The sequence below is a fragment of the Chrysoperla carnea genome, chromosome 1, assembly GCF_905475395.1.
Source record: "Chrysoperla carnea chromosome 1, inChrCarn1.1, whole genome shotgun sequence".
In the NCBI taxonomy this organism is placed as follows: Eukaryota; Metazoa; Arthropoda; class Insecta; order Neuroptera; family Chrysopidae; genus Chrysoperla; species Chrysoperla carnea.
The window spans coordinates 31,070,626-31,083,932 of record NC_058337.1 but is presented as its reverse complement, the minus strand read 5'-3'; the positions used below and the strand labels follow the sequence as shown (position 1 = coordinate 31,083,932).

The following is a 13,307-nucleotide window of genomic DNA, read 5'->3' as shown; positions in this document are numbered from 1 at the left end:
TGATAAAAACCAGTTTAAAAGGGAACCATGTATACCCTTACGAGCAAGTTTGTTTATAAGAATGTGATGATCAACTGAATCAAATGCTTTTGAGAAATCTAGGTAAATGGTGTCAATTTGTTTCTGAGAGGCAAAAGCTTCTACTACATATTGTTGAAATATTAATAAATTTGTACATGTTCAGCGATCTGAGTGAAAACCATGTTGCTCAAAAATAATCTCAGCGCCAATAATTTGCTGAATTTTGCTTACTACCAATGCCTCAAGTATTTTTGCGATAGTGGGCTGAATGTATATAGGTCTATAGTTAGTAACATCAGATTTGTCGCCCGATTTATAAATAGGTTTTACGTAACTATATTTAAGAATGGTAGGAAAGACACCAAGAGTTAGGGAATTATTAAGCAGGACAGCCAGGATAGGAGCAAGGGAGGAGGCACAAGACTTCAACAAAACTGGACCCACCAGATTTAAATGACCCATCCTGTATATGCATACATACATAAATAACTGAAACATTCGAAAAACAAACCTCTCTTTCTGACTCGGATAAAAACAGTAGAAATACTCGATTTATATTACCTATCAAAACGGTATTTGTAATATAAGTACCAATGCACTACAATTTGTTATGTCAAACGCATAATGGTTTATATGTAGGTACTGGAGTTGCTGTGTTTATTTCTTTTGATTTTTTAAAAATATGATGGTAGTCTGAGAAATTTTGAGTAATAATCACTACCAACTATTTATTACTCAAAAATTTTAAGGGAAAGAAATTGAGGACAAACTCAGAAGTATCTTGGACTATATTATTTAGTTAAAATGTTTTATCTCGTATTTACAACCAAATCATTCATTTTATGAAAGTTACATTTATTTTGTACCATATCTTAAAGTCTGTGTTTATTGTGTTTTGTTAAAGTCTGTGTTTATTGCGTTTTGTGTGTGTAAGGTATAAAGTTTATAGTTTAATTACGTTCACGTAATTCATGAACAGTATGCTTCATTTATGAAAAATGTTTAAAATTCTTTGCACGCATTGTGCGTAGTATAGCTTTACTAGTTAATGATGTGGAATTTTTACTTTTGAAAAAATATTTTTTTAGGAAAAAACTGTATCGGAACCTGACGCGACATGAATCTAATACTATAGGTCATATACGGGGCATACTGATTGTCATTTATTGGTGGGACTATATGTTATATAAAGGTTTTGAGTTGACAAAATTCGTTATTTAGAGGTATTTAAATTTTATTTATAGTTGAAAATTCGTTATAAAGAGGTTGTTCGCAAAAAATACTCGCAGTGTAGAGGTGTATTTTACATTGACTTATAAGTATACTCAATGTCACAAAAAATGCTCGTTTTAAAACATTCTAAGTGTTACTATTATAACATAACATATGATGCGTACGCTTAGAATGTTTTAACTGTGGCACTTTTTCTGACAGTGAGTGTACATGGATAATTCAAGGGGAATACGAAAAATTTGTAAATCGACGAGTTCGTTAAATGGAGGTTCATTATATTAAGGTTGCACTGTATATAGATGTATTTTTTCAATTTTGTTAAAATAAAGCTTTTGACGAAGAAATTTAATAACTCTAAATTTATGACTGATAAAGTATTCAATTAGTAGATTCAAAAAACTAATTTCAATGGATAGACAGTTTTGCTATTAAAAATAATTTGAGCAAGATTTAACTTAATGTATATGCTCTTCTCTTTAAATAAGTAAACTAAACTTCATATAAATTTTATGAAAATAATAAAAATTGACACTGAAATAAAATACAGGACTAAGACTATTCAAATTTTTGTTGTTATGTAACGCTAAAAATCATGTATTTTATTACAATTTTGTAACCAAGTATTAATATATTAAGGATCACAGTTGAACTATTTTTAGGATGTAGGACATTTATATATATATATATATATATATATATATATATATATATATATATATATATATATATATATATATATATATATATATATATATACCATACAACCTTATAATAAATGATTAGATAAAATTCATATAAATAAATTTGGTAAAACGTAGTACAGACAACAATCATAAAATTAAATGAATATATTTTATGACATAAATGACATTCAGTAAATAAAATCAGATGAAAAACATTTACTTTCACCCAATTCTTATATATTTTCATCGTCCAAGGTTGTGAACACACTTAGGCTAGATATGTATTACAATTGTCTATAAACATTTTTAAGGACTATCAATACGTTAATATGTTCTTTTTGCACCCTACTATATACACTACCAGCCTAATACCCGCCCACTTCACTGGGCTTAAAAGTAAAAACCACCGCTTTATAGTCTCCATCTCTCTTGATTCCACTTATCCCTCTTATCCATAACACTCGAAGGGATTGATTTACACAGCTTAAATAAATGACAGTTTTCAAATTTTTTAAGTGTAAAATAGTCATAAGTCATTGAGTATATCAGAAAAGATGGCCATGAATTGTTTGGTATTTACAATTTTAAATTTTTTCAGAAATCTTTAATTTATGATTCCAAATGATGATCATAGATGGAGCAGAAAATGTCAAAATAAATTTTTTTTTTAAATTTATCTTTATAAATTATAGCTGAAGTGTTATTCTGGTGTATGAGCTAAATTGTTGTTTAGTTTCATTTAAATCCATTCGCTAGTTTTTGCATGAAATTGTAACAAACACACAAACAAACATCGATACTTATATAGGGATAAGGCATAACATTTATAATATATAGGGACTTACACTAATCGTAAGTAGAAAAGAATAGTTATTATTATAAGTACTAAAATAGCACTCCATCCACAACTTTTTATGGAAAGTTGGGTACTATTAATCGAACAGTGCGTGTCTCAAATCTACCTCAAAAATATCATTAACTGCAACGATTTGTCTAAAGATCGGAAATCGATAGAACATGGTTTTTTCCGATCATTTAGAAAGTTCTAGGCCTACAGAAACGAATGATATTGAAAATGATAAAATTTTTATAAAAATCGAATAAGTTGAAAAAAATGGCTAAATTTTAAAAAGCTGTATCTCTGAAACTATCATCCCTATAAAAAGTGATCAATGTATAATTGAATTGAATTATTCGAGGACTATCATTTTTATAAATGTTATGCATATTTCTTATCATTTTTATCGATTTCAATTTATAAAATGAAACCAAATCATTTCCCCGTTAGCAATTAGTAAAGAAACAAGGTGTTATTCAACAAAAAGCTATTCTTGTGGAAAATTTTCCCGCTATACATATCAATTGGAAGATATATGTAATCAAAGTTTTTTTGGACAAAAAAAAATCCCAAGCATTTCATAAAATGCTCCCACAGTGCATCCCCCGCAATTTTCACTTTAATATTTTTTGAATAGTTAGTTGAATAAACTTTTTTTATTTACTACAGTAATTTCAAACTTATCAGCAAACAATTTTCATTACTTGTTGAATATTTGTATAATAAAACGCAGATAATAATCAACGAGGATTATTATGAAAATTCTTGTTTAAAAATTATTTTCATTTCTTTTAAATATTTCTGTTTTACATATTGTTTTGTTCTTCTTTATATCATCTCATTAAATGCGGTTACGAAGAACAATATAATAATTTCCACAAATTTGACATTGTCATCATTATAATGTAACATCTTTTTATGTTATATAAAATTATTCAAATCAATTTATGTGTATTTTGTATGGCATTTCTTGTTAAATCTTAGATAGGTTAAGTTTTGCTTTTTCGTTAACTTGAAAGTAGTACTTTTATCTGCTTTATGTATTTTGAATTCGTTATTTCAGGATTATACCTTATAAAAGTATTTTCTATTTTTCTTCCAGTAATAGGTATATGCCATTATTATTAAGTAAAATCAAACTTTCAACATAACTTTATAAATCAAGTAATTACATGTATATTTACAAATTCAAAAATTAAAATATAACAAATTGTTGAGAAGGGCAGTAAAATTAAGATACTTGGAAGTGTTCGTTGAAATTTTGATAAAGTGATACCATTGTGCGAAAATATACCACGGAAGACTATAATCATTACTATATTATCAATAATTTATGATATAGGTAGCTTATAATGGTAAAGATTGAACGGGAAAAATACATTTGCAGTTTTCAATTTTTTTTCATTGAATACAACTATTTTAAAATGTCAGATTAAATTTTTTAAATAATATTTTTGTAAATGTTAGCTTCTGTGTTATTCTGATGAATGAACTATATTATCAAATATAGTTTAAGTTTCATTCAAATCCATTCATTAGTTAATGCGTGAAAGCGTGACATATAAACAAACAAACAAACATCTTTACTTTCACATTTATAATATATATTGATATAATGTTTAATTTAATCTATAATATATAATTCATATTTATAATCTATAATTTATAATATATTATCTATGATCAATAATCTATAATCTATAATCTATAATCTATAATCTATAATCTATAATCTATAATCTATAATCTATAATCTATAATCTATAATCTATAATCTATAATCTATAATCTATAATCTATAATCTATAATCTATAATCTATAATCTATAATCTATAATCTATAATCTATAATCTATAATCTATAATCTATAATCTATAATCTATAATCTATAATCTATAATCTATAATCTATAATCTATAATCTATAATCTATAATCTATAATCTATAATCTATAATCTATAATCTATAATCTATAATCTACAATCTATAATCTATTTTCTATAATCTATAATCTATAATCTATATTCTATATTTATCATCAAAATTGAAAAAATGCATTTTTTTTAAATTTGTGTCTCCACTATCGTGCTCATAAATCCTTAATAAACTACATGCGGGCCTGCACACCAACGACGATTAAAATTTGTGTATTTTGGACTATAGTTATATGAAACTACAGTTCTACAGAAACTAAGTTCGTCCTAATTTTGTAATAGAAAAAAATTTCTTAATATGTAATTCAATGTCATTGAATTTATTAGTAATTAAATAACATTAACTAGATTATTTATCAGACATGCTTGGAGTACAGTCATAAGGTGATTTATCACTTGTATTTTTATTTACTGGTAATTGCATATCTTTCTTAAAGGTTCTATTTCAAACAACGTAATTGATTTTTTTTTAAAAAGGTTATGTTACATCACTATATTAGTTCTTTTACATTTTCTGCCAACAGTTAAATTAGAAAAACTGCCTGTCACACATTGAGACACATTAATATTATGTAAAATGATCTTTTCAAATGATATTAAATTAATGAGACATGAACTATATTGTTTATACATCGAGAGAGTGATTATAGCTCTTAATATAATTAAATGGTTATTGAACTTTTTCATTCGAATATATTTATTGTTATATGCAGTGCTATATCCTATATAGCATGTTTAACTATACTGATTATATTTTTCTATTATAGTTTTTATTATATAACTAGGTTATTATATCTGTTATTATCCTTATCATTTCGGTTTTATTGTATTATTCTTACGATATTTTCAAACAAACTTCCTCGTACAAATATCCTCAATAGTGTTTTAAGTGTGTTAATGGCTACAATATTTCGAATTTTGAAGAACTGATTTTAAAGATCTTTTCACTAATGTTATATGTTTACATTTAGAAAATCGTAGAATTTTGCAATTCAAAAAATGATAACAAACAATAGAGAACAAAGGATCTACACTCATCCATTTGTACATTTTCTTATTTTCTTCCTGTGAAAAGGATTTTCTGCATTACATATATTATCATCTTAATGTATGATGTTTCTGTTTGATTACATTATTATGAGATTCATCCAAGACAATTCTTAATAAAAATCAATTTTTGTAAAATTTAATTTCTTTCTTTCGTAAATACCGATCTTGGAAAATTTAAGTCACTATTTGTTAGTGGTTATTAACTGTTTAAAATAATAAAAAGTATACTACTACTGAATAGCTAATATTTACCAATCGAAATAGTGAACAAATCACTTTTTTGAAATAGTGACAATATTCACTTATTAAAATAGTGAAACACTAATTGAAATAGTTGTTAATCACTAAATAGTGGAATTTTTATAAATCTATATATATAAAAAGAGTGTTTGTTTGTATGTCCCCGATTTTCCCTAAAACTAACCATTGACCTTCGGTAGGGGATTATGTCATTGGGTAGCCCTTAGGCTCCCATTGTGAATAAGGGAGTTTGGTGGGGGTGCATTGTGAATAAGGGAGTTTGGTGGGGGTGGAATTAAAAATGATCTAGGAATTCATAGAAAATAGATTAAAAATAGTTCAAATAATTTTCAATAGATGGCGCCACTGTCAATAGTACAATTTTCACTAGATGCCACTACTGGCGCAAATGTCTTTCGATTTTTTAGTTCTAATAATTTTCAATAGATGGCGCCACTGTCAATAGTACAATTTTCACTAGATGGCGCTACAGGCGCAAATGTCTTTCGATTTTTCTCGAAAATTCTGGAATGTTCCATGGATTTCTATCGAATTTTCTAGAATTTTCTCGAACATTCTGGAATGTTCTATGGATTTCTATCGAATTTTCTAGAACTTTCTCGAATATTCTGGAATGTTCCATGGGTTTCTATCGATCTTTCCCTTACTTTTCCGTACACTCAGAGAGTGTAGACATAATATTGGGATCGGCCAAAAAAATCTTACTGTTCCTTACACACAGAGAGAATTAAAAAAAAAGTCTTTCATTTAACAATTTTGATATTTAAATGTGCAAAAACAACCCAGCGAAGCGGGTTTAACAGCTAGTATATTAATAAAAAAATGGCATTTTTAATGATTGGAATATTTATCTGGTAATGGATCAAACAAACGGGTTTTAAAAAAACAATTATAATTTCAAAACACACTCAAAAAATTTTTATGCCCTCTTTGACTTCTTTTGATTTCTTCTCCTTGTTGATGCTGCTCTTTTGGTATCTTTTCAACAGTACCATGTCTCAGAAAATATAATAAGTGTAAACATTTATTTTTCAATCAATAAATTTAATAAAGATGTTTACTGAAATAATTAATTTCAACAACAACATAACCTTAATGTGATAACATAACATAAGTCTAAAGATGTCATTAAAAAAATTTAAAAAACATTAGCGTGCAAACAGTCCCTTTCTTACTCAAAATGGGAATAAAATTAAAAAATTAACTTAACTGAGATGGACGATTAATTAATTACCGCTACGATAGCAAAAAAACTTTTCAGCAAAAAATTAAAGCACATTGTACATTTGTTTTGACACAAATTTGTAGTTTACATTCTGTCCGCTAAATTATATTATTCTACGCAGTACTTAAAGTTTACCTTATTTCACTATTATGGTGAGTTAAGAAGTCACTATCTCGAAAAGTGAGATTTTCACTCTTTTAATTTAAGAGAGTATTGTTAATATTTCTCAAAAAAGAGTGTACACTGTTCACACGTAGGTAATGAAAATAATAGCAAAAAGAGATCAGATATAAATAAAACAATAACAAAACGGCAGCAAAAAAGCTCATATGCAAATTTCAAACGCTAGTTTCAGCACTAGGAAATTACAATTGTGTCTAATTTGCTTCTACATGTTTTTCTTTACACAGGGTCCTTTATTTCTCTTGAAATTTGTGATGTTTATGACCTAATTACCGCAGAGATAGGTCTGTAAACAGGTTTTGTATTCTGACAAGTTTCATTTTTTGTACTTACTTTTGGAGGTGTTCCAGGAAGCAAAGCTTTCTGATACTCATGCTAGTAGCATGTTTGATGGAATTTTTGCCTGTTTTTTTTTTTAAACTTCCATTACTTTCCTTACCCGATTTTTGTTTAGTAACTCCATTTTTCGCTTAAAGACATAGCTTCTTCCTGTTGCATATGCATGCAACAGGACAACAACACATCACTATTAAAAGGTTAATCAAAGTTCAACATCGATTTGTAACGTTTATTTTCATTATTATTTCATTACGTATAATATATAAATTTTTAATGTTATACCAACAACTTATAGATACTATCTATAAACAACAACAATAATAATGTTTGCGTATTTTCTTCTGTTTCAGCACATCGACGTATGCGTTCAGTGACAAATTATTTTTTAGTAAATCTAAGCTGCGCTGATTTATTGATGTCTACAATAAATTGTATGTTTAATTTTATCTACATGTTACACAAGTAAGTTTTACACAATTTATAATTTTAGTTGTATTTCATTTTATATTTAACTATGTTAGTCTGTAGCTATAATTAAACCTTTAATGGATGGTAATCCAATGAATAAACTTGTGGAAACATTGCATCACAATAAAATAAAATATATGAAAGTAAAAAAAATTTTTTATTTCTTTAGCTTCGAAGAAAAACGATTGAAAGTTGATTTTATTTTTAAATATTTACAATAGCAATTTACTGGGAAGTATTATTTTTTAATTATTGGTGTACATTTGTTTATAATGATATGCAAAATTCTTTTTCAAAAACTTTTTGTAGAGATTTAAAATCACTTATACAATTTCTTTTTCGAGATTTTTACAATCAACGTTTTTCTGAGCGGAAAAAGCCCAAAAATTTTTATGCTCACTTTATAAATAAAATTTTCTTGTTTGTAATACTTATCAAACACTGATGTTTCCCAAAATTATGTATTCTTCCCTTTTATGTATTTTTTGAAAAATTTCTTAAAAGGGTAAAATCGATAAATAAAAATTAAGGAGAAATCGAGTTTTTATTTGACGTTTAAAATAATAAATTACAAACTATAAATAAACCATGAAAATAAAAAATTATTTATTTTTACAACGTATTAACAATTTTAGAATTCAACCTCGACTTTGCAATTTTTATTAAATCGGAATTTGGACTAGGTCCTCTGTCCAAGTTCATTGTTTCATTACTCAGCTTTTGAATGTAGATGCTTTCATAAGCGTCTAATTCGCAAGGATTGGGTAATGATTTCAGGAGTTTTAAGTTTGATTTTGACATTTTTGTGGTCGTTTTCGATAACGTGAGCGGATACACATGATTTTTCAATTCTTCCATATTTTAAATGATATGATTGTTGTTCCATGTTGATTTTATCTTTCGTATTTCCAAGTAATTTTTTTTTAAATTTTGTTCTACTAATGGGAGCTATTTTTAGGTTATGTTCTCCAAGTTCTTTTGTTAATTTGTTGACGCATGGTTGAAAATATGTAAGTTTGCACCATTTCTTCTTATCAATGCTATTCTTTTCTGGTTTCAATGTTTCTCGTTTCATTTACTGTAATTTAAAAAATATAACTGACACCACTTTTGCAGTGCTGAATCACAGCAATCAAATAATTTTATCTAAATTTATCTCTTACCACTGTGTTTGCGCAATCTTCACGGTTAACATTTTAGCTTCATAAAGTTTGTTGAATATTTGCATCAGTAAAACATAGACAGGCTATAAAGATCAAATAAAGATAATTAATAACAATAATACTTACTGGTACAGAATTTCAGGCAAAAAAAAGAAAAAAAAAAGCTTTTTCTAAGATTTTTGCCACAAATAAAATCACTCTTGTTCCAAGAATAATTTTCCAAGCTTTTGAATTCTTTTTTCAAGAAAAATTTCCTGTGTTTAGAAATTCTTTTTTTCTGTTAACAAATTTAGGAAAAAATTGGCAATAATTTATTTTTGTAAGCAGAGAAACAAAACATAAGTAAAATGTTCCAACTTAAGCAGCCGTACTATACATAAATTTTTGAAATAGATATCACTTTATGACTAATCTCATTCACATTAAACTTAATCATCAATTTAAAAGGATTCTTAAACTAATATACATGAGATACGAACAAAACAATAATATTGGTTATATGACATTCTATTTTATACCAAAAATAAAAATGGACATTTAATTTTTTATAACTTACATACAAAAATTTTACGATTAAGATAACTTTTGGTTTATCTTAATTTTAAGTTTAATCATCAATTTTATTAGCACACAAAATAAATGAATCATAAAAATTTATATTTTAGAAATTGCAAGAAAAAATATGAAAAAAATACTGTCGAAGAGTGACTTGAATTGAAATTCGACATATATTATTCGTATTATTTATCCAAAAACAAAAATTTGAAAGGACCCCAGACCACTACAAATGGAAAATGACTTTCAGTCAAATGTCACCAAAATTTAGGAAAGTATTTTTCTTGCCATTCCTAACAAATATCCCAATGGGCACAAATCTCGTCAACGTGTGCCGTTTTCGAAATATTCCTTGTCAAACTTTCCAACTTCCATTGAATTTCAATGCGTCTTATATCAAATTCAATCGTATAATTTATGCCTGAAACGATGACAGGCATGCGTCGGTTTCTGCCAAAGTATCAAATGAAGTTACCCAACATTTCAACCGAGAGTGTCCAGAAATGTAATTTTTCGGAATAATTCAACTATTGTGTATTACAAGACAAAGCAAACTTTTTTCTAATTCTTTTTAATTTAGGTATACATCCAGAACTTCGAGACCGTTTGTATTGCTTCGGACATTTATAACTTCATTCAACAGTTACAAAAATAGGACAAATGAAGAGATACTCTGAGAATATTGGGTAAACTCATCTGTTACTTTGGCAGAAACCAATTCATTCTAGTCATCATTTCAGGCGTAAATTATGCGATTGCATAATATCATACAGTGCCACTTGAAATTCAATAGAAATCGGGGACTTTGGCCTGGAATGTCTCGAAAACAGCACGTTACCAAAATTTGGGCCCATTGAGACTTTTGTTCAGAATGATAAGAAGAACATTTTCTCGAATTCTGGCGACATTTGACCGAAATCCATTTTCCATATACAGCAGTCCGCAGTCCTTTTTTATATTAATAGTTTTCCAAATTTTTCGAATTATGTGACATTTAAACGGGCGGGTAATGAAAATGTTTAGTTAAAGCAACTTACAGTATTTGCAATTTTTTCTAAAAACATTGTTTTTCTATTTGTATAAAGACGAGAGATGAGCTATATTATATAGCGATGCTATTTAAATGATACCATTTCCAGACTTTTCCAATTCTATATCCCATGTTTACATTGTTAACACTAATTAATGCTCCAGAGGCATCTCCTAACGTCCACAATTTGAAATGATGTCATGTACAAATTAGTAATATGTTTATCTTATAAACGTATTGTCGATATATATGGAGTGTTAGTACCAACTGAGCAATTGTGCCAATACTAACCGAGCACTTACTTTGGTTATCGACTAATAACCATTAATTTTTGAAAAATAAAGAAGTGATATGATTTAAAAAGCTTTAAGATCTAGCTGATTTTTTCTTCATAGACATAAATTAGTTAGTTATATCAGTTAGGTTTATAATTTGTTTAAAAAAATTGTTTTGAACAAAAGTTACTCCACAAATTATATTAAAATCTTCAAAATAATGAACAATTTTCTTAATATAGGAGTTACCCAACACGGCAGCGATCGTGCACAAAATTCACGCGTGATCTCTCATAAAAACACATTTTTTGTCCACAGTTAATTTTTTTACGATCCTTTTTGCTTTAATTAAGCTCTTTAGCACTTGTAATGATTAGAAAGAGATGCAACGTTAAGGCGACGTGCAATGTTTGACAAATTTAATTCAATAAAAGGAAGTTACGATCTTCAAAGTTAAATATGCAAATTTTATATCATTCCCGGAAAAACTTCAATTTCAAATATCTCTGAAGATATGCAAAATAACGGGTCTAATATTTAGTACAGTAAACAAAATTATAAATTGCATGATAACAATGGAAACAAGAAAAATTGTAAATTCTACACGTATATAATAAATGTAAAAATTTTCCTTTAACATGAAAATGGGAAATTTGATGATTATTCATTTGATAATGATTTCATTCACCACATGTCAGTTTTTATCATATATAATAATAGTGCTACATACAAACATATGAACACGAGTTTAATAATGGTTTTAGGACATGTTCTTGATGAAATATTGATCGTTTTCCACACATGGCTTGAGTACAAAATATTCGTTACCACATTTAGATATTTCAAATAAATTGTATATTTTTTTCATTCATTTATCCTAAAATAAGTATTGTCTATCCTAAAATTCTTTTGTATATGTCACCGTCAAAGTGTAATTTCCGCCAAATTATAAACGGATTACCAACAACCACCGCAACCCAACTCAATGCGTTAAATAGTCAGTTCATTTCGAAAGTGTCTACTCTTAATAATTCTTGACCTGATTTGATTATTGTTTTGTGTGAAAGCACATCGATTTAGGTATCGGCGGGGATGTTCAAAATTGGTATCTAGAAAATTCTATATTATCCCTTCACCCTAACCCACCCTAACTTTGAAATTTCAATTGGCACCCCCTTCCTTTTGATACTTCATTTTAAAGGACATACAATTTTCTCATCAACCATAGTAGAAAAAAATGAAATCGATCAATTGGTTCTTAAGATAAACTACACAGAAGATAGAAGATATGAATTCCACCTTCTGAACAGTATATCTTTATACTACTCTTATTTAAATGAATATTAACTAAATTGTGTCGAATAATTTAGTATCTATTAATTGTATTATAACCGAGTTGACGCAACGCGTGGCCTGGTCAGCTATTAGCGCATAAAAGTTACTGAAGCGAAATTTGCTTTACTTTTTATTGAAATATAGTAAACTGGCTCAGTGGTCGAGCGGTGTAAGGCGGTGGTTTTTTTGGCTACTGACTGGGAGGTTGCGGGTTCAAGTCCGGACAGCGGCAGTGGGAACATTTATAATTAATGGGGGTGCAGAATTGATCACATTGTCGTCACTTGGATAAGAACGAAGTGACCGAATCCATCCACATCAAAATGTAATTGTCAATATGTATGTTGTTAAATAAATAAAGATTAACAAATAATAATGTGAGAGGTCTCTGTTGTAATGCGTATATGTCAGAGAAACGGAGGTTAAATATACAGAAACAGAGAAAATAATATATTGATCTTTATATTTTTATCTTCAATCTGTCGTGTGTTGCACAACATTCACAAAGATAAGTATTTACATAGGTATATCTCAAAAAACATCATTCATGTATTTTCTTGGAATCAAATGATCCGCTTTTAGGTCTCTTACTATGAACTTACGACAGTTACGGGGCAACAGCATGAGAACGAACCTATAATAATAAACAATTGATTCACATATGCTTATTTGTGAGTATTATTTTAAATAAATGGTACCTACTGTGAGATATG

The 13,307-nt window shown here is 27.8% G+C and overlaps 1 protein-coding gene across 1 annotated transcript in view; it reads left to right on the top strand.

Moving 5' to 3' along the window:
* LOC123305076 (tachykinin-like peptides receptor 86C) overlaps positions 1–13,307 on the top strand; it is a 162,304-nt gene that overhangs the window by 34,517 nt on the left and 114,480 nt on the right. The window contains exon 2 of the mRNA XM_044886687.1: positions 8,119–8,230. Coding sequence (XP_044742622.1) covers positions 8,119–8,230 — 112 coding nt within the window. The remainder of the gene's footprint in view (positions 1–8,118; positions 8,231–13,307) is intronic.